This window comes from Carcharhinus amblyrhynchos, chromosome 1 (assembly GCF_965287045.1).
Source record: "Carcharhinus amblyrhynchos chromosome 1, sCarAmb.v2.hapA, whole genome shotgun sequence".
In the NCBI taxonomy this organism is placed as follows: Eukaryota; Metazoa; Chordata; class Chondrichthyes; order Carcharhiniformes; family Carcharhinidae; genus Carcharhinus; species Carcharhinus amblyrhynchos.
In genome coordinates this window covers 3,163,021-3,184,468 of record NC_137324.1, presented here as the reverse complement: position 1 = coordinate 3,184,468, position 21,448 = coordinate 3,163,021, and the positions used below count along the sequence as shown (strand labels likewise).

The window sequence follows — 21,448 nt, the reverse complement described above, 5'->3', positions numbered from 1 at the left end:
CCACTTTCCCGCCCTCTCCCCATAACCCTTAATCCCCTCTCTTATCAAAAACCCATCAACCCGCTTCTTAAAAATATTTAGCGAGGCAGCCTCCACCACTTCAACGGGCAGGGAATTCCAGAGATTCACCACCCTTTGAGTGAAGAAGTTCCTCCTCAACTCCGTTCTGAACCGCCCCCCCTTTATCTTGAGGCTGTGCCCCCTAGTCCTACTGTCTTTTTTGAGCGGGAAGAGTCTTTCCACCTCTATCCTATCCATCCCATTCATCATCTTATACGTCTCAATGAGATCTCCCCTCATTCTTCTAAACTCTAACGAGTACAAGCCTAGTTTATTCAGCCTCTCCTCATAGCTCAACCCCCTCAACTCCAGTATCAGCCTAGTAAACCTCCTCTGCACTCCCTCCAGGGCCAAAATATCCTTGCGCAGGTGCGGCGCCCAAAACTGCACACAGTACTCCAGCTGCGGCCTCACCAATGCCCTATACAGCTGCAGCAAGACCTCCCTACTTTTATATTCAATCCCCCTCGCTATGAAGGCCAGCATCCCATTCGCCTTCCTGACCACCTGCTGCACTTGCAGGCTGGGTTTTTGCGACTCATGCACTATGAAATCCTTGATAATGGATTCTAGCAACTTCCCCAGTAAGCTCACTGGTCTATGTTCTGTGGGCAACATGGTGGCTTAATACAGAAACTAGAAGCAGGAGGCGGCCATTCGCCCCTTTGAGCCTCCCCCACCATTCATTTTGATCATGGCTGATCACCGAATTCAATATCCTGATTCCCACTTCCCCGCATATCCCTTGATCCCTTTAGCCCCAAGAGCTATATCTAATTTCTTCTTGAAATCAGGCAACGTTTTGGCTTCAACTGTTTTCTGTGGTAGTGAATTCCACACATTCACCACCCTCTGGGTGAAGAAATTTCACCTCACCTCAGTTCTATAAGGTTTATCCCTTATCCTCAAACTATGACCCTTAGTTCTGGACTCTCCAACATTGGGAACATTCTTTCTCTGTTAGAATTCTAACGCTGTTAGAATTTTTAAGTTGCTATGAGATCCCCCCTCACTCTTCTAAACTCCAGTGAATATAATTCCAACTGACCTCGTCTCTCTTCATATGACAGACCTGCCATCCCAGGAATCAGCCTGGTCAACCTTTGCTGTAATCCCTCTGGAGCAAGAGCAGTTAGCACTGCTGCCTCACACACCGGGGACCCTGGTTCTATTCTGGCCTTGGGTGACTGTCTGTTTGTATAATCTGCACATTCTCCCGTGCCTGCGTGGGTTCCCTCTGGTTTCCTCCCACAGTCCAAAGATGTGCAGGATAGATGGACTGGCCATGCTAAATTGCCCCTTAGTGTGCAAAGATTTGTCGGATTAGTCACAGTAAATGTGCAGGGTTATGGGGGGTAGCAAGGGATCGGGAGAGCAGGCGGTTGGAGGTAAGATGCTCTTTCAGAGACTCGGTGCATACTCAATGAGCCAAATGTCCTTCTTCTGCAGAGTAAGAAATCCATGTTTTTAATAGTTGCTGTAGCAATACCTACAGAAGTCACGAGGAGCATGAAGTTGTTTTCGTGTCCTTTATAAATATTAACTGTTTATTTACGCCCATGGGAGATTTTTAATTGTTCTTTGATTCATGCTTCTCCTTTTCCAACATTGATTTGTCTTTTACAGAGGTCGGGTTACATCTGGAAATCCACTTCATTCAATCTATTCTGGAATGTGTTCTCCAAAGTATTCTGCAGGACTAATCACGGTGAGTGTTCTATCACTCCTTGTATTTCCTTGTTCCACAACTGTGCATAACTGGCCTCAAATTGCTGGTGACCTCATGCTAATAGCTAAGCTTGTTTGATGGATACTGAGGTGGCCACTCTGAAGAGAATAAAAAACAAAAACCGAAAATGCCGTAAAATCTCAGCAGGTCTGACAGCATCTGTGGGAGAGAATCGAGCCAATGTTTCGAATCTGGATGACACCACGTTAGAACTCTCTGTGCCTGACCTCTAACTTTTCAATGGGCTTGTACTTTAATCACAGCTGCTTTGGAAGGGCTTTGAGCAGCTTGAATTAAATCTCCAATTAAGTGTCATGTTGAATGTGCCCTTCACTAGATGTTACAGACTCTTGTTTTCCCCAGACTATCATATAGTCACGGACTACCCCAAATGCATATCTACTCTATACCCACACTCCCCACTTAAAGGTCACTCTCGTATCTGCCTCCATGACCTCCCCCAGCAGCAAGTTCCAGGCACCCTCCACCATTTCTGTGCAAATAAACATGCTTCATACATCTCCTTTAAACTTTGCCCCTCATGCATCCAAACTCATGCCCCTTAAAGTTGCCTCAAATTGAGTGGAGGATTGACAGCTGCTTATTTCTTGGCTCTAGCCCAACCATGCTGTTGCTGACAGCCCGCATCTCCCCTTCCCTGGACAGCTCCCAACACCTGCTCTTTAAAGGGGGTGAGGACCTGGAGGTCTGGCTCACCACCCCCTGTCTCACCAATCCTGGTTAGGAGTGAAAGTAATAGGGTAATTGTTATGGGGGACTTTAACTTTACGAATATTGATTGGAGTTGCTATAGTTCTAGCTCGCTAGAGGGGTCAGTGTTTGTACAAAGCGTGCAGGAAGGTTTTTTGTCTCAGTATGTAGACAGGTCAACTAGAGGTGAGGCTATATTGGATTTGGTGCTGGGAAATGAGCCAGACCAGGTGCTAGACTTGGAAGTTGGTGTGCATTTTGGTGATAGTGACCACAATTCGGTTACGTTCACCTTAGTGATGGGAAGAGATAGGCATGAACCTCGGGTCAGCAATTTTAGCTGGGGTAAGGGCGATTATGAGGCTATCAGGAGTGAATTAGGAAGCATGGATTGGATTAGGGGATTACAGGGACTGGGAACGTCTGAAATGTGGAGTTTTTTCAAGGAGCAGCTACTGCGAGTCCTTGATAGGTATGTCCCTGTCAGGCATGGTGGATTTGGTAGATCTAGGGAACCGTGGTGCACTAAAAGAGTTGAGTCGATGGTTAAAAAGAAAAAGGAGGCTTATGTTCGGATGAGATTGGAGGGCTCAGATAGTGCACTAGAAAGCTTTAGATTGGCTAGGAGGGAGTTGAAGAGTGAGTTGAGAAGGGCTAAAAGAGGACATGAGAAGACTTTGGCTGATAGGATTAAGGAGAATCCTAAGGCGTTCTATAAGTATGTCAAGAACAGAAGGTTGGTCAGGGCAAGATTAGGGCCAGTTACAGACAGCAGGGGGAAGTTGTGTGTGGAACCGGAGGAGATTGGAGAAGTATTGAACCAATATTTCTCTTCGGTGTTCACGCAGGGGGACATGAATATAGCTGAGGAGGACATTGGGTTGCAGGGGTGTAAAATAGACAGTATTACGGTTGATAAAGAGGATGTGCTGGGAATTCTTGAGGGGCTGAAAATAGATAAGTCCCCTGGTCCGGATGGGATCTACCCTAGGATTCTCTGGGAGGCTAGAGAGGTGATTGCAGAGCCTCTGGCTCAGATCTTCAGGTCGTCATTGGTCTCTGGTGTAGTCCCGGAGGATTGGAGGATAGCGAATGTTGTCCCATTGTTTAAGAAGGGGAACAGAGACTTTGCCGGGAATTATAGACCGGTGAGTCTTACTTCTGTTGTGGGCAAGGTTTTAGAAAAAATTATTAGGGATAGGATTTATAGTTATTTGGAGTATAATGAATTGATTAGAAATAGTCAGCATGGTTTTGTAGCAGGTAGGTCGTGCCTTACTAACCTTATTGAGTTTTTTGAGAAGGTGACCAAAGAGGTGGATGGGGGTAAGGCAGTTGACGTGGTATACATGGATTTTAGTAAGGCGTTCGATAAGGTTCACCATGGTAGGCTTCTGCAGAAAATGCAGATGTATGGGATTGTGGGTAATCTAGGAAGTTGGATCAGGAATTGGCTATCAGATAGGAGACAGAGGGTGGTGGTGGATGGTAAATATTCATCATGGAGTGCAGTTACGAGTGGTGTGCCTCAGGGATCTGTTTTGGGGCCACTGTTGTTTGTAATTTTTATTAATGATCTGGATGAGGGTATAGTTGGGTGGATTAGTAAATTTGCTGATGACACCAAAGTTGGAGGTGTGGTAGATTGTGAGGAAGGGTGTCATAGTCTGCAGGGAGACTTAGATAGGTTGCAGAGCTGGGCCGAGAGGTGGCGGATGGAATTTAATGCGGAGAAGTGTGAGGTAATTCACTTTGGTAGGAGCAACAGATGTGTCGAGTATAGGGCTAACGGGAGGACTTTGAATAGTGTGGATGAACAGAGGGATCTAGGTGTGTGTGTACATAGATCCCTGAAAGTTGGGAATCAAGTAGATAAGGTTGTCAAGAAGGCGTACGGTGTCTTGGCGTTTATTGGTAGGGGGATTGAATTTAGGAGTCGCAGTGTAATGTTGCAACTGTACACTACTCTAGTGCGGCCGCACTTGGAGTACTGTGTGCAGTTCTGGTCCCCGCATTACAAGAAGGATGTGGAGGCGTTGGAGAGGGTGCAGAGGAGGTTTACTAGGATGTTGCCTGGTATGGTGGGGAGGTCCTATGAGGAGAGACTGAGGGATCTAGGGTTGTTTTCGTTGGAAAGAAGGCGGCTAAGAGGGGATCTTATTGAAACATATAAGATGATTAGAGGTTTAGATAGGGTGGATAGTGATAGCCTTTTTCCTCGGATGGAGAAAGCTAGCACGAGGGGGCATGGCTTTAAATTAAGGGGGGGTAGCTACAGGACGGATGTCAGGGGTAGGTTCTTTACCCAGCGGGTGGTGAGGGATTGGAATGCCCTGCCTGCTGCAGTTGTAAATGCGTCTAGTTTGGGGGCGTTTAAGAGATCTCTGGATAGGTTTATGGACGAAAAGGGATTGGTATAGGCTAGTGGGTCATTGTTTTTGTAACTGGTCGGCGCAACATCGTGGGCCGAAGGGCCTGTTCTGCGCTGTAATGTTCTATGTTCTACGTTCTATGTTCTATGTCTTTGCCATCTCTCGGGTGTTATGGTCAGCCTTCTCCTGTGGGGACATAGCCATGAAAGAAATTATGGCATGACTCCTACAGAGTATCAGGAGGTGGTCCTCAGAGGGTAATCACAGTGGGGCTCTTGTTGGGGTAGGGAGAAGGAAGGAGGCGCTGGTGCTCAGGGGCTGGAAGCATGCAGGATGCTGGGGTGGGAGGATCTGGGAGTGATTTGGGGGAATATGCTAGATGGGGTTCAGCACTCACCCTTGCTGCCTGGATGAAGTCATTGACCTTCTTGCGGTACTGCTTCCCAGTTGTGGGGTACAGTGCCCTGGCACCGAAGGAAGCAGTAAAAGCCTCCCAGTACATATTGCCATCGACCCCCCTGGGTCTGCGTCCTACTGGGGAGAAGGGGGTGTCCCGCCTCACCTCTGCTGCATCCAGCGGCCTCCCGAGGTCACCTTCAGTAAATCTGGGGACTGGTCGTTTGGTCATCTTTCTTCTGCATTGCCTGCCTACCTGTCCATCTTTGCCATTTTTATGGAGCTGCCCCTCATTAGGGCAGATCAGCGACAGACAAGTTGGCAGAGCATTCCAGCAAATTACATGCAGTTTGCTTGTTAGCATTGAGGAGAAGGCAAGTGAGCACTTGCAGATATGCTGATGGGGGTGGATCAGTGACTCAATGATTGGGGACAGGGAAGAGAAAGGGAGGTGTCATACAGCCATCGGAGTCCGGAGGAGATGGCGGGCCTTGTACAGGAGGGTCTAGGGTGAGGTGGAGAGGGAGGGGAAATCACTCTACATGTGATCGATGGAGGGAAACGGGGAGGGCCGCTGCCACTCTGTTTGAGATTGGTGAGGGGAAGGGGGCTGCAATCAGTCTGGGTGGCAGGGGGCTAGGGTCAGTAATGTTGGGAGGGGATGGGGCAATGTCAGTGGGGGCCAAGAGGAGACATTATCCAGCCTGGGAGGGATGTGGGAGGAGAGCATCGTTCTATCTTTTTTTTGTGCATGCGCAGTTGGAGGCTTCGATCGGAACTGCAGGGTTTTGGGTGTATTAAACCCCGCCCACGTACTTGTGTAGCACGATTTGGAATTGCTGATATTTTTGCAGGCTGAATCCATATGAGGGTGCCTCAGAACAGGCCTAAAACTCCCAGTTTCAAGTTGCCCAGCACTTAGAATCAAAATGGTAAAATAGGGCCCATTATGCCTATATGTTTCTATGTACAGGCCTCCTAGCAGTATTCAGGATGTCAGACAGAAAATATATCAGGCGATAGAAAAGGTGTAGAAGAAAGGCAACATTACAGTAATCATGGGGGAATTCAACGTGCAGGTGGACTGGGAAAATCAAGTTGGTAACGGATTCCAAGATAAAGAATTTATGGAATTTTTTTCGGAGCAGCTTGCATTAGAGCCCACCAGGGAACAAGCATTTCTGGATCCAGTGATGTGTAATGAGGTAGACTTGATCAAGGAACTAAGATGAAGGAACCCCTTGGGGCAGTGACCACAATATGACAGAATTCACCTTGCACTTTGAGAGGGAGATATTGGAATTGGAGATAAAGGTGTGACAATTGCATAAAGGAAACTATACGGCCATGAGGAAGAGCTGGCCAGAGTTAATTGGAAAGGGAACACAGCAGGAAAGACTGTGGAACAACAGTGGCAGGAGTTTTGGGGGATAATTCAGAAGGCACCACACAAATTCATTCCAAGGAAGAGGAAGCATGTTCATGGAGGTTGAGGTAACCATGGCTGACAAAGGAAGTCAGGGATAGCAGAAAAGCAAAGGAAAGAGCACAATGTGAGTGAGAAATAGTGGGAAGCCAGAGGATTGGAAAGCCTTTAAAAGCGAGTAGAGGACAATTAATAAGCTAACCAGTAATATGAAAGAAGATTGCAAGAATTTTTTTGGACTGCCGGAAAATGAGGCTGGAGGAGTAGTGTGAGGGACAAAGAAATGGCAGAGGAACTGAATGGGGACTTTATATCAGTCTTCACGGTAGAAGACAACAGTAACATGCCAGAACTTCAAGAGAGTCGGGGGTTGGGGGGGGGAGGGCAGAGGAAATGTGGTGGCCATCACTAAGGAGAAGGTGCTAGGGAAGTTGAAAGGTCTGAAGGTGGATAAATCCAGAGGGACCACACCCAGGGTTCTGAAGGAGATAGCTGAGAAGACTGTGGAGACATCAGTGGTGATCTTTCAGGAATCACTGGAGTCAGGGAAGGTCCCAGAGGACTGGAAAAAGGCTAATGTAACACCGCTGTTTAAGAAGAAAGGGAGGCAGAAGATGGAAATTGGAGGCAAGACAGCCTGACCTCGGTCATGGGTAAGATCTTGGAGTCCATTATTAAGGATGAAATTGTGGAGTACGTGGATACATTTGGGGAATGTATACTAGGGGACAAAGAAATGGCTGAACAACTGAATATATACTTTGATTCTGTCTTCACAAAAGAGGACACAAACCAGATGCCAGAAATGTTGGACAATACAAAATTTAGTGAGAGGGAAGAAATGAGGGAGCTCAATATTAGTAGAAAAATGGTGCTGTGAAAATCAATGGGATTGAAGGCAGATAAATCCCCAGGGCCGGATAATCTACATCCCAGAGTACTTAAGGAAGTGGCTTCAGAAATAGTGGATGTATTGGTGGTCATCTTGCAGGATTCTATAGACTCTGGAACAGTCTGTACAGATTGGAGGGTAACGAATGCCACTCCATTGTTCAAAAAGGGAGATAGAAAGAAAACAGAATTGTAGATTAGTAAGCTTAACATCAGTAGTGGGGAAAATTCTCAAATCCATTATCGAGGATATTATAGCAGAACATTTCGAAAGCAGTGACAGGATCTGACAAAGTCAGCATGGAGTTGTGAAGGGGAAGTCGTGCTTGACAAATCTGTTGGAATTCTTTGAAGATGTAACTCGTAGAGTTGACAAGGGGAAGCTAGTTGATGCGGTATATTTGCACTTTCAGAAAGCGTTGACAGAGTCCTGCATAAGAGATTATTGTGCAGATTAAAGGGCATGGGATTGGGGAAAGTGTATTGAGGTGGATAGAAAACTGGTTGGCAGAGAGGAAACAAAGAGTAGGAATTAATGGGTGCTTTTCAAATTGGCAGGCAGTAACTAGTGGGGTGCCACGGGGTGCCACTATTCACAATATATATATCAATGATTTGGATGAGGGAATAAAATCTAACATCTCAAAGTTTGCAGATGATACTAAATTGGGTGGAGGGTGAACACTGATAAGGATGCAGAGATCCTTCAGAATAATCTGGGCAGGTTAGGTGCGTGGGTAAATCAATAATTTGGATAAATATGAGGCATTCACTTTGGAAGCAAAAACAAGGCGGCAGATTACTACCTGAATGGCTGTAAATTGGAAGAGGGGAGTGTGCAGAGGGATCTGGGTGTCCTTGTGCACCAGTCACTGAAGGTAAGCATGCAGCTCCAGCAGGCGGTAAAGAAGACAAATGGTAAATTGGCCTTCATTGCCAGAGGTTTTGAGTACAGGAGCAGGGATATGTTGTTGCAATTATACAGGGTCTTGGTGAGGCCACACCTGGAGTATTGTGTGCCGTTTTGGTCTCCTTTCCTGAGGAAGGATGTTCTTGCTCTCGAGGGAGTGTGGCGAAGGTTTACCAGGCCGATTGTGGGGTTAGTGGGACTAATGTATGAGGAGAGATTGACTAGTTTAGGATTGTTTTTGCTGGAGTTCAGACGAATGAGGGGGGGATCTCAATGTGATGAAGATGAGTGGAAAAGCAAATTGCGTGGAGGATGTGGAAAGTCTGCAGAGGGATCTGGATAGGCTGAGTGAGTGGGCGAGGACCTGGCAGATGGAGTATAATGTTAGCAAGTGTGAGGCTACCCACTTTGGGAGAAATAATCGTAGGAGGGATTATTATTTAAAAGACAAAAAGCTGCAGCATGCTGTGGTGCAGAGGGACCTGGGGGTCCTTGTGCATGAGTGTAAAAACCCAGTCTGCAGGTGCAGCAGGTGATCAAGAAGGCGAATGGAATGTTGGCCTTTATAGCGAGGGGGATAGAATATAAAAGCAGGGAGGTCTTGCTGCAACTGTACAGGGCACTGGTGAGGCCGCAACTGGAGTACTGTCTGCAGTTTTGGTCGCCGCACTTGCGCAAGGATATTTTGGCCTTGGAGGGAGTGCAGGGGAGGTTCACTAGGCTGATACCGGAGATGAGGGGGTTGGACTATGAAGAGAGACTAAAGAGACTGGGTTTGTACTCATTGGAGTTTAGAAGGATGAGGGGGGATCTTATAGAGACGTATAATTTAATGAAGGGGATGGATAGGGTAGAGGTAGAGAGATTCTTCCCGCTTAGAAAGGATAGCAGGACTAGAGGGCACAGCTTCAAGATAAGAGGCGGGGGACAGTTTAGATCAGAGTTGTGGAGGAACTTCTTCAGTCAAAGGGTGGTGAATCTCTGGAATTCTCTGCCCGTTGAAGTGGTGGAGGCTACCTTGATAACTATATTTAAGTCATGGGTAGATAGGTTTCTGATAGCCAGGGGAATTAAGGGTTATGGGGAGAAAGCGGGAAAGTGGAACTGATCCACTTCAGATCAGCCATGATCTTCTTGAATGGCGGGGCAGGCTCGAAGGGCTAGATGGCCTACTCCTGCTCCTATTTCTTATGTTCTTATGTTCTAAAAGTCTAACAGGTCTAGACAGGGTAGATGCAGGCCGGATATTCCCAATGGTGGGGAAGTCCAGAACAGTCTGAGGATTCAGAGTGGACTATTGAGGATGGAGATGAGGAGACATTTCTTCACCCAAAGAGTGGTGATCCTGTCTAATTCATTACCACAGGAGTTGATGCCAAAACATTGAATATATTCTAGACATAGCACTTGGGGCGAATGGGGTCAAAGGTTATGGGGAAAGGACAGGATTAGGCCATTAAGTTGGATGATCAGCCATGATCATAATGAATGGTGGAGCAGGCTTAAAGGGTCAAATGGCCTCCTCCTGCTCCTATCTTTTATGTTTCTATGAAATACATGGTAAAATAAGGCTGAGTCAGCCCAGCTTCGTCAAAGGGAAGTCATGTCTGACAAATCTGATAGAATTCTTTGAGAAGGTAACAAAGAAGTTAGACAAAAGAGCCAGAGGAGAGCCAGTGGACGTATCTGAATTTTCAGAAAGCCTTTGACAAGATACCCTGCAAGAGGCTGCTACATAAGCTAAGAGACAATGATCTGATTTTGATTTGATTTGACTTATTATTGTCACATGTATGAGTATACAGTGAAAAGTATTGTTTCTTGTGCACTGTACAGACAAAGCATACCATTCATAGAGAAGAAAATGAGTGAGTGGAGAATGTAGTGTTACAGTCATAGCTAGGGTGTAGAGAAAAATCAACTCAATGCGAAGTAGGTCCATTCAAAAGTCTGACAGCGGTCGGGAAGAAGCTGTTCTTGAGTCAGTTGGTACGTGACCTCAAACTTTTGTACCTTTTTCCCGATGGAAGAAGTGGAAGAGAGAATGTCCAGGGTGCGCAAAATCCTTTATTATGCTGGCTGCTTTGCCGAGGCAGCGGGAAGTGTAGACAGAGTCAATGGATGGGAGGCTGGTTTACTGATGGATTGGGCTACATTCACGACCTTTTGTAATTCCTTGCGGCCTTGGGTCAGAGCAGGAGCCATACCAAGCTGTGATACAACCAGAAAGAATGCTTTCTCTGGTGCAACTGTAAAAGTTGATGGGAGTCAGAGCGAACTTGCCAAATTTCGTAGGGATAAGGGAATCCTTTTCAGGATGGCAACTGGTGACTACTGGTGTTCCACAGGGGCCAGTATTGGGACCACGTCTTTTCACTGTATACATTAATGGTCTGGAAGATGGAACTGAGTGCATGGTTGCTAAATTTGTGAATGACACAAAGATATGTAAGGGGACAGTAAGAACTCTCACAACACCAGGTTAAAGTCCAACAGGTTTATTTGGTAGCACAGTCTCACGTGAGTCTGTACGCTCATCATAGAAATCATAGAAACCGTACAGTACAGAAAGAGGCCATTCAGCCCATCAATTCTGCACCAATCATAATCCCACCCAGACTCTACCCCCATATCCCTACATATTTACCCGCTAATCCCTCTAACCTATGCATCTCACGACACTGAGGGGCAACATCTTTGGACTTCTCCCTATGTCTGCATGGGTTTTCTCTAGGTGTGCAGTTTCCTCCCACAATCCGAAAGATGTGCTAGTTAGCTGTGGAACTCATTGCCACAGAGGGTTGTGGAGGCCACAGTGAAAAACCACACAGACCTCCTTACGGCAAGCAGAGTACCCTTTATCGTCCAGTACTTCCCCGGAGCTACGATATCTTTTCTGGAGCCTTCAACAAGGCATATGGGCAGCACGGTAGCACAGTGGTTAGCACCCCTGCTTCACAGCTCCAGGGACTGGTTTGGATCCCGGCTCGGGTCACTGTCTGTGTGGAGTTTGCACATTCTTCTCGTGTCTGTATGGGTTTCATAGAATCATAGAACCTACAGTGCAGAAAGAAGCCCTTCGGCCCATCGAGTCTGCACCGACCACAATCCCACCCAGGTCCTACCCCCATATCCCTACATATTTTACCTGCTCATCCCTCTAAACTAAGCATCCTAGTACACTAAGGGGCAATTTTAGCATGGCCAATCAACCTAACCCGCACATCTTTGGAATGATCTTTTCCTCCGAACGTTCTGGTTCCTCCCACAGTCCAAAGATGTGCGGGTTAGGTTGATTGACCATGCTAAAAAATTGCCCCTTAGTGTCCTGAGATGCATAGGTTAAAGGGATTAGCGGGTAAAATACATAGGGGTACAGGGGTAGGGCCTGGGTGGGATTGTGGTCGGTGCAGACTCAATGGGCCGAATGGCCTCTTTCTGCACTGTAGGGCTCTATGATTCTATGATACATACTCCTGTGACTTGGCCAACATTGTCTACCTGATACGCTGCAGGAAAGGATATCCTAAGGCATGGTACGTTGGCGAGACCATGCAGACGCTGCGATAACGAATGAATGGTCACCACTCAACAATCACCAGGCAGGAGTGTTCCCTTCCTGTCAGGAAACACTTCAGCAGTCACGGGCATTCAGCCTCTGATCTTTGGATAAGCATTCTCCAAGTGGTCTTCATGATACACAACACAGAATCGCTGAGCAGAAACTGATAGCCAAGTTCCGCACAAATGAGGACGGCCTCAAACAGATCTTGGGTTCATGTCATACCATCTGTAACCTCCACGATTTGCCTGGCCTGGCTGGAGACAATTTATACTTCTTTAAACTGTGCTTAACCCTCTCTCCATTCTCACATTGTCTGTCCCTGAAAAGACTTGATTACCTAAGACTTGCATTCCATCCATTATCTTGTAACTGAGTTTGTGTCTATATATGCCCTGTTTGTGAATGAACTCTTCACTCACCTGATGAAAAAGCAGCACTCAGAAAGCTTGTGCTGCCAAATAAGACTTTAGACTTTAACCTGGTGTTGTGAAACTACTTACTGTGCCTACCCCAGTCTAACATTGGCAACTCCACATTATGTAGACAGCAGAATTAGTCAATCCTGCAACAACTCTGTTCATAAGCCTTTGAAAAGTAGTTGGTGTGTTTTTCATCCCAAAGGTCATCACTTTAAATTGATAGATCCCATTTGAGGTTACAAAAGCTGAAACTTCTTTTGCTGTCTCTGACAAAGGTGCTTGATTTGATTTCGATTTGATTTGATTTATTATTGTCACATGTATTAACGTACAGTGAAAAAGTATTGTTCCTTGTGTGCTATACAGACAGAACATACCGTTCATCGAGAAGGAAACAAAAGAGTTCAGAATGTAGCATTACAGTCATAGCTAAGTCTTTAAGATCAACTTAATGCAAGGTAAGTCCATTCAAAAGCCTGACAGCAGCAGGGAAGAAGCTGTTTTGAGTCGGTATGTGACCTCAGACTTTTGCAGCTTTTTCCCAAAGGAAGAAGGTGGAAGAGAGAATGTCCAGGGTGCGCAGGATCCTTAATTATGCGGTGCTTTGTCAAGGCAGTGAGAAGTGTGGACAGAGTCAATGGATGGGAGGCTGGTTTACTTGATGGATTGGGATACATTCACCACCTATTGTAGATCCTTGCGACCTTGGGCAGAGCAGGAACCATACCAAGCTGTGATACATCCAGAAAGAATACTTCCTACGGTGCATTTGTAAACATTGGTGACAGTCGTAGCTGACATGCCAAATTTTCTTAGTCTTCTGAGAAACTTACCAGTAACCACAGAATAAGTCCAACTTTGTAATGTAAGATCCTTGTCCTACATTTTCCACACAATACTCCAGCCTTGGAATTGGATATGAGTTAGTTGACGTTCCGATAATGTACGCAGAATCATTGAGTACCACCAGGTTTGGGGACCAAACAATCGGCGAACTCCACTCGCTTTGACTCGGCTCTGTGATGAATTGTTGTAGCATCACTTCCATTTCCTTCTGAACCTGTGCTCCTTTGAGAGGATTAAGCCAATAGGAGTGTTGTTTTATTGGAACAAAACTCCCTATGTCAACCTCATATACCGTGTCATTTGTCCTCCCCATTCTATTTCCACAAAGAGCCTCATGGCACATAACAAATCTTTCAATTCAGTTCTTTGTTCCTGAGACAGATGGCTCACTACTCCACTTCTCTTGGGATTTCCTTCACTGTTTTAACTAATTCCACTGGTTGAGCCTCTTTTACCACATCATTTTTTCTAGTGCCTTTCTTAAGCCTCCAGCACTGTGCCTTTGTGTGTCCCACCTTACCACAGTGAAAACACCTGAGGTCTTTCACCTCTTTTCCACTCTCTTTAATTTCTTTTTTCACAGGTGGTAAACTGTCCCCAGTTGTTTTTCATTGAAGGGTCTCCCTCTCTCCCAATTTCTATCCCTCTCAGAATGAAATTGTTGTCGGAAGCTAGATTTCAATTTATGCACTAATGTGCACTCATCTGCCATCTCTGCATCTTTTCTTTTTGTTTCAAATTTCTGTTCCTCAACACAGAGGTCATAGAAGTCATAGAGATTTACAGCATGGAAACAGGCCCTTCAGCCAACTTGTCCAAGCCGCACTTTGTTTTTAAAACTCCTAAGCTAATCCCAATTGCCCGCATTTGGCCCATATCCCTCTATACCCATCATACCCATGTAACTATCTAAATGGTTTTTAAAAGACAAAATTGTACCCACCTCTTCTACTACCTCTGACAGCTCGTTCCAGATACTCACCACCCTCTGTGTGAAAAAAATTTCCCCTCTGGACACTTTTGTATATCTCCCCTCTCACCTTATACCTATGCCCTCTAGTTTTAGACTCCCCTACCTTTGGGAAAAGATATTGACTATCTAGCTGATCTATGTCCCTCGTTATTTTATAGCATCATAGAGTCATAGAAACAGGTCCTTCAGTCCAACTTGTCCATGCTGCCTTATTTTTTTTCAACCCCTAAGCTAATACCAATGCCCACATTTGGCCCATATCCCTCTATACCTATCATACCCATGTAACTATCTAAATGGTTTTTAAAAGATAAAATTGTGCCCACCTCTACGACTACCTCTGGCAGCTTGTTCCAGACACTCACCACCCTCTGTGTGAAAAAATTCCCCCTCTGGACACTTTTGTATCTCTCCCCTCTCACCTTAAACCAATGCCCTCTAGTTTTAGACTCCCCTATCTTTGGGAAAAGATATTGACTATCTCCCTTGTCGATGCATCTCATTATTTTATAGACCTCTATAAGGTCACCCCTCAGCCTCCTATGCTCCAGAGAAAAAAATCCCAGTCGATCCAGCCTCTCCTTATAACTCAATCCATCAAGTCCCCGTAGGATCCTAGTAAATCTTTTCTGCACTCTTTCTAGTTTAATAATATCCTTTCTAAAATAGGGTAACCAGAATTGCACACAGTATTCCAAATGTGGCCTTACCAATGTCTTGTACAACTTCAACAAGACGTCCCAACTCCTGTATTCAATGTTCTGACCGATGAAACCAAGCATGCTGAATGTCTTCTTCACCACTCTGTCCACCTGACACTATACTTTCAAGGCGCTATGAACATGTACCCCTAGATCTCTTTGTTCTGTAACTCTCCCCAACGCCCTACCATTAACCTACCATGGAGGTCCTATGAGGAGAGACTGAGGGATTTGGGGTTGTTTTCGCTGGAAAGAAGGCGGCTAAGAGGGGATCTTATTGAAACATATAAGATGATTAGAGGTTTAGATAGGGTGGACAGTGATAGCCTTTTTCCTCGGATGGAGAAAGCTAGCACGAGGGGGCATAGCTTTAAATTAAGGGGGGGTAGTTATAGGATGGATGTCAGGGGTAGGTTCTTTACCCAGAGGGTGGTGAGGGATTGGAATGCCCTGCCTGCTGCGGTTGTAAATGCGCCTAGTTTGGGGGCATTTAAGAGATCCGTGGATAGGTTTATGGACGAAAAGGGATTGGTTTAGGTTAGTGGGTCATTGTTTTTTAACTGGTCGGCGCAACTTCGTGGGCCGAAGGGCCTGTTCTGCGCTGTAATGTTCTATGTTCTATTAACTGAGTAAGTCCTGCCCTGGTTCAGTCTACCAAAATGCATTACCTCGCATTTGCCGAAATTAAAGTCCATCTACCGTTCGTCAGTCCACTGGCCCAACTGACCAAGATCCTGTTGCAATTGGAGATAACTTTCTCACTGTCCACTATGCCACCAGTCTTAGTGTCATCTGAAAACTTACTAACCATGTCTCCTATATTCTCATCCAAATCATTAATATAAATGACAAATAACAGTGGACCCAGCACTGATCCCTTTGGCACACCACTGGTCACAGGCCTCCTGTTTGAAAAATAATGTTATAATGTTAGCAAGTGTGAGGTTATCCACTTTGGCAAAAACAATAGTAGGAGGGATTACTATTTAAAGGGCGAAAAGCTGCAGCATGCTACGGTGCAGAGGGACCTGGGGGTCCTTGTGCATGAGTCACAAAAACCCAGTCTGCAGGTGATCAAGAAGGCGAATGGGATGCTAGCCTTTATCGCGAGGGGGATAGAATATAAAAGTAGGGAGGTCTTGCTGCAACTGTACAGGGCACTGGTGAGGCCGCAGCTGGAGTACTGTGTGCAATTTTGGTCGCTGCACTTGCGCAAGGATATTTTGGCCTTGGAGGGAGTGCAGAGGAGGTTCACTAGGCTGATACCGGAGATGAGGGGGTTGGACTATGAAGAGAGACTAAATAGACTGGGTCTGCACTCGTTGGAGTTTAGAAGGATGAGGGGGGATCTTATAGAGACGGATAAGATAATGAAAGGGATGGATAGGGTAGAGGTAGAGAGATTCTTCCCGCTCAGAAAGGATGGCAGGACTAGAGGGCACAGCCTCAAGATAAGGCGGGGGGCGCAGTTTAGATTGGAGTTCAGGAGGAACTTCTTCAGTCAAAGGGTGGTGAATCTCTGGAATTCTCTGCCCGTTGAAGTGGTGGAGGCTACCTCGCTAAATATATTCAAGTTACAGGTAGATAGGTTTTTGATGGACAAGGGAATTAAGGGTTATGGGAAGAGAGCGGGAAAGTGGAACTGATCCACTTCAGATCAGCCATGATCTTATTGAATGGTGGAGCAGGCTCAAAGGGCTAGATGGCCTACTCCTGCTCCTATTTCTTATGTTCTTAAAGTCACAGCTCCCAGTTCCAAGTGGCCAGACAGCCACCGCTTCTGCTGGCAACAGTTCATAGCTTGAGGGAGAGACAGCATAACAGCCATATTTATGTCTTAAAAGAAAGCCTCATCTCAATTGTAAAGGTACCAACAGAGGATACTGAATATAGAAGATAAAGGAGAAAGAAGATTCTGGAAGATGACATACCCGGGATAAATCTTATTACCTTCCTCTGGACTGTCTCCAATGCCAGTGTATCTTTTCTTAGATAAGAGACCAAAATTGTTCACAGTATTCCAGGTGGGGTCTAACTAGCGCTGTGTACAACTTTAGCAAGACTTCCTATTTCTATACTCCATTCCCTTTAAATAAAGTGGCGATGCCAGCGTTGGACTGGGTGGACACAGTAAGAAGTCTCATAACACCAGTTTAAAGTCCAACAGGTTTATTGGGCATCAGGAGCTTTTAGAGCACTGCTTCTTCAATGAAACTAAACTAGCTCTAAATATAAAAAATGATAGTAAAAGTTTTTACAAACATATAAACAAGAAGAGAATGGCTAGAGTGAATGTTGAACCCTTGAAGGATGAGAGGGGGGATTTAATGGTGGGAAACGAGGAAATGGCTATGACTTTAAATCAGTTTTCTGTGTCGGTCTTCACGGAGGAGGACGCGAATAGCTTACCAAATATTAAAGATAGAGGGTTGGTAGGAGATGAGGCCCTTAATACAATTACTGTTACTAGAGAGATAATGCTTGATAGATTAATGGGACTAAAGGTGAACAAGTCCCCGGGACCGGATGGAATGCATCCCAGGGTTCTGAAAGAAATGGCAGAAGTAATAGCAGATGCCTTAGTAATTATTTATCAAAACTCACTGGACTCTGGGGAAGTGCCGGAGGATTGGAAAACAGCTAATGTTACGCCGCTGTTTAAAAAAGGTAGCAGGCAAAAGGCAGGGAACTACAAGCCAGTTAGCTTAACGTCTGTAGTTGGAAAAATGCTCGAATCCATCATCAAAGAAGAAATAGCGAGGCACCTGGAAAAGAACGGTTCGATCAAACGGACGCAGCATGGATTCGTGAAGGGGAAGTCATGTTTAACGAATTTACTGGATTTTTATGAAGATGTGATTAGTGTGGTAGACAGAGGGGAACCAGTGGATGTAGTGTTTTTAGATTTCCAGAAGGCGTTCGGTAAGTTGCCTCACAAAAGGTTACTGCAAAAGGTTAGGGTACATGGAGTTGGGGGCAAAGTGTTAGCGTGGATTGAAGATTGGTTATCTAATAGGAAGCAGAGAGTTGGAATCAATGGATGCTTTTCTGGTTGGCAGTTGGTGACTAGTGGAGTGCCGCAGGGATCGGTGCTGGGGCCTCAACTATTTACCATATACATAGACGATCTGGAGGAGGGAGCTGAGTGTAGGGTAACAAAATTTGCTGATGACATGTGGAAAAGCGAATTGCATGGAGGATGTGGAAAGTCTGCAGGGGGATCTGGATAGGCTGAGTGAGTGGGCGAGGACCTGGCAGATGGAGTATAACATTAGCAAGTGTGAGGTTATCCACTTTGGCAGAAATACCAGGAGGAAGGAATATTATTTCAAGGACAAAAAGCTGCAGCATGCTACAGTGCAGAGGGACCTGGGGGTCCTTGTGCACGAATCGCAAAAACCCAGTCTGCAGGTGCAGCAGGTGATCAAGAAGGCGAATGGAATGTTGGCCTTTATAGCGAGGGGGATAGAATATAAAAGCAGGGAGGTCTTGCTGCAACTGTACAGGGCACTGGTGAGGCCGCAGCTGGAGTACTGTGTGCAGTTTTGGCCCCCTTATTTGCGAAAGGATATATTGGCCTTGAAGGGAGTACAGAGAAGGTTCACCAGGCTGATACCGGAGATGAGGGGGTTAGTTTATGAGGAGAGATTAAATAGACTGGGCCTGTACTCGTTGGAGTTTAGAAGGCTGAGGGGGATCTTATAGAGACTTACAAGATAATGAAGGGGCTAGATAGGGTAGAGGTAGAAAGATTCTTTCCACTTAGAAAGGAAACCAGAACAAGGGGGCACAGCCTCAAAATAACAGGGGGGGGGGGCGGGCGCAGTTTACAACAGAGTTGAAGAGAAACTTCTTCTCTCAAAAGGTGGCGAATCTCTGGAATTCTCTGCCCATTGAAGTGGTGGAGGCTGCCTCGTTGAATATATTTAAGCCACGGGTAGATACATTTCTGATAGACAAGGGAATTAAGGTTTATGGGGAGAAAGCGGGGAAGTGGAACTGATCCACTTCAGATCAACCATGATCTTATTGAATGGCGGGGCAGGCTCGAAGGGCTAGATGGCCTACTCCTGCTCCTATTTCTTATGTTCATCAGGTGAGTGGAGAGTTGGGTTCACAAACACAGCAGACGTGGTTATGTGAAGGGCAGGATTGGCAGCTGAATGTTCCTGGGTATAAGTGTTTTAGGTGTGACAGAGGAGGGTTGAAGAGAGGTGGTGGGGTGGCGCTGTTAGTAAAGGAGCACATCACAGTAGTGCAGAGGGAGGACGATATGGAGGAGTTAGGGATCGAGTCACTGTGGGTGGAGTTGAGGAATAAAAAGGGAGAGATTACGATGCTAGGGGTATACTATAGGCCACCCAACAGCCCGAGGTCAGTGGAGGAAGGTATTTGCAGAGGCATTTTAGATAGGTGCAGAAAGAATAAGGTGGTTGTAGTGGGTGACTTTAATCTTCCTGGAGTGGATTGGAAGGTGCCTAGAGCTGGGGGTATGGAGGGAGAGGAGTTTGTAAAATGTGTGTTGGAAGGTCCTTGGAGCAGTACGTAACTAGCCCGACTAGGGAGGGAGCTATACTGGATTTAGTGTTGGGTAATGAGCCAGGGCAGGTGGTTGAGGTTGCAGTAGGCGAACATGTGGCTAACAGTGACCACGAGTCCGTCTACTTTAGGATAAAAATGGAAAGGGATGAGCGCTGTCCGAAGGGTAGGGTGCTGAACTGGGGGAAGGCGAGCTATAGCCGGATTAGGAGGGAGCTGAAGGACACTGATCGGGAGGGGTTGTTAGCTGGCAAGTCCACGGTTGGTAAGTGGGAGGCTTTCAAGGGCAAACTGATAATGTTGCAGGAAAAGCATGTGCCGGTAAAGAGGAAGGATGGGAAAGGCAGGATTAGACAGCCGTGGATTACAGCGGGTATCGAAGACTTGGTCAGGAAGAAGAGAGAGGCATATGTTAGGTCGAAACAACTGGGAACGGAGAGTGTGCTGGAGGAATATAGAGAGAGCAGGAGGGAGCTTAAAAGGGGAGTTAGAAGGGCAAAACGAGGGCATGAAATGACTTTGGCTGATAGGATTAAGGAAAATCCAAAGGCATTTTACTTTTATATTAGGAACAAGAGGGTGGTTAGAGGGAAAATTGGTCCTCTTCGGGACAAAGGAGGGGAGCTATGTATCGAGTCGGAGGGAATGGGGGAGATCCTGAATGAATACTTTGCGTCAGTATTCACGAAGGAGAGGGGTTTGGTGTCGTGTAGTGTCTTGGAGGGAGCTGTAGATCAGTGGAAGGAAATATCCATTACGAGGGAGGAAGTGCTCAGGTTTTTAGGTAGCATAAAAACTGATAAAGCTCCGGAGCCTGATGGTATTTATCCCAGGCTGCTTCGGGAGGTGAGAGATGAAATTGCTGGGCCTCTGATGCAAATCTTTGTCTCTTCTTTGGACACAGGTGAGGTCCCAGAAGACTGGAGGGTAGCAAATGTGGTACTGCTGTTTAAAAAGGGTCGTAGGGATAACCCTGGAAATTATAGACCAGTGAGTTTGACATCGGTGGTAGGAAAATTATTGGAAAAAATTCTTCGGGATAGGATGCATGAACATTTGGAGCGTTGCGATCTGATTAGGGATACGCAACATGGCTTTGCTCGGGGGAGGTCTTGCCTTACGAATCTGGTAGAATTCTTTGAGGAGGTGACAAAAACAGTTGACGATGGGCGAGCCATTGATGCCATCTATATGGATTTCAGTAAGGCGTTTGACTAAGTCCCTCACGGTAGGCTGGTAGAAAAGGTTAAGGCACATGGGATACAAGGACAGGTAGCTAGGTGGATTGAGAACTGGCTGGGTAATAGGAGACAGAGGGTAGTTGTCGAGGGGTCCTTTTCTGGCTGGAGGCCAGTCACCAGTGGTGTGCCGCAGGGCTCAGTACTGGGATCTCTCCTCTTTGTAGTATATATAAACGACTTGGAAGAGGTCGTATGTGGTGTGATCAGCAAGTTTGCAGATGACACCAAGATGGCAGGATTGGCAGATACTGAGGAGGACTGTCAGGTGACACAACAGGATATAGATAGGTTGGTATATTGGGCAGATAGATGGCAGATGGAATTTAATCCTGACAAATGCGAGGTGATGCATTTTGGAAGGAATAATGCAGGGAGGAGTTACGTGATAAAAGGTAGACCGATTAAGAGTATAGAAATACAGAAGGACCTGGGAGTGCAGGTGCACAAGTGTCTGAAGGTGTCAACACAAGTAGAGAAGGTTGTGAAGAAAGCTTATGGAATGCTAGCCTTTATAGGAAGGGGTATAGAGTATAAGAGCTGTCGTCTAATGCTTCAGTTGTACAGAACATTGGTTAGACCGCATTTGGAGTACTGCGTCCAGTTCTGGTCACCTTACTACCGGAAGGACGTGGAGACCCTGGAGAGGGTGCAGAGGAGGTTTACCAGGAT

At 46.1% G+C, this 21,448-nt stretch overlaps 1 protein-coding gene across 1 annotated transcript in view; it reads left to right on the top strand.

The window, feature by feature from the left end:
* LOC145348482 (zinc metalloproteinase-disintegrin-like protein H3) overlaps nt 1–21,448 on the top strand; it is a 180,365-nt gene that overhangs the window by 154,181 nt on the left and 4,736 nt on the right. The window contains exon 8 of the mRNA XM_080196673.1: nt 1,687–1,768. Within this exon, the coding sequence (XP_080052799.1) occupies nt 1,687–1,768 (82 nt within the window). The remainder of the gene's footprint in view (nt 1–1,686; nt 1,769–21,448) is intronic.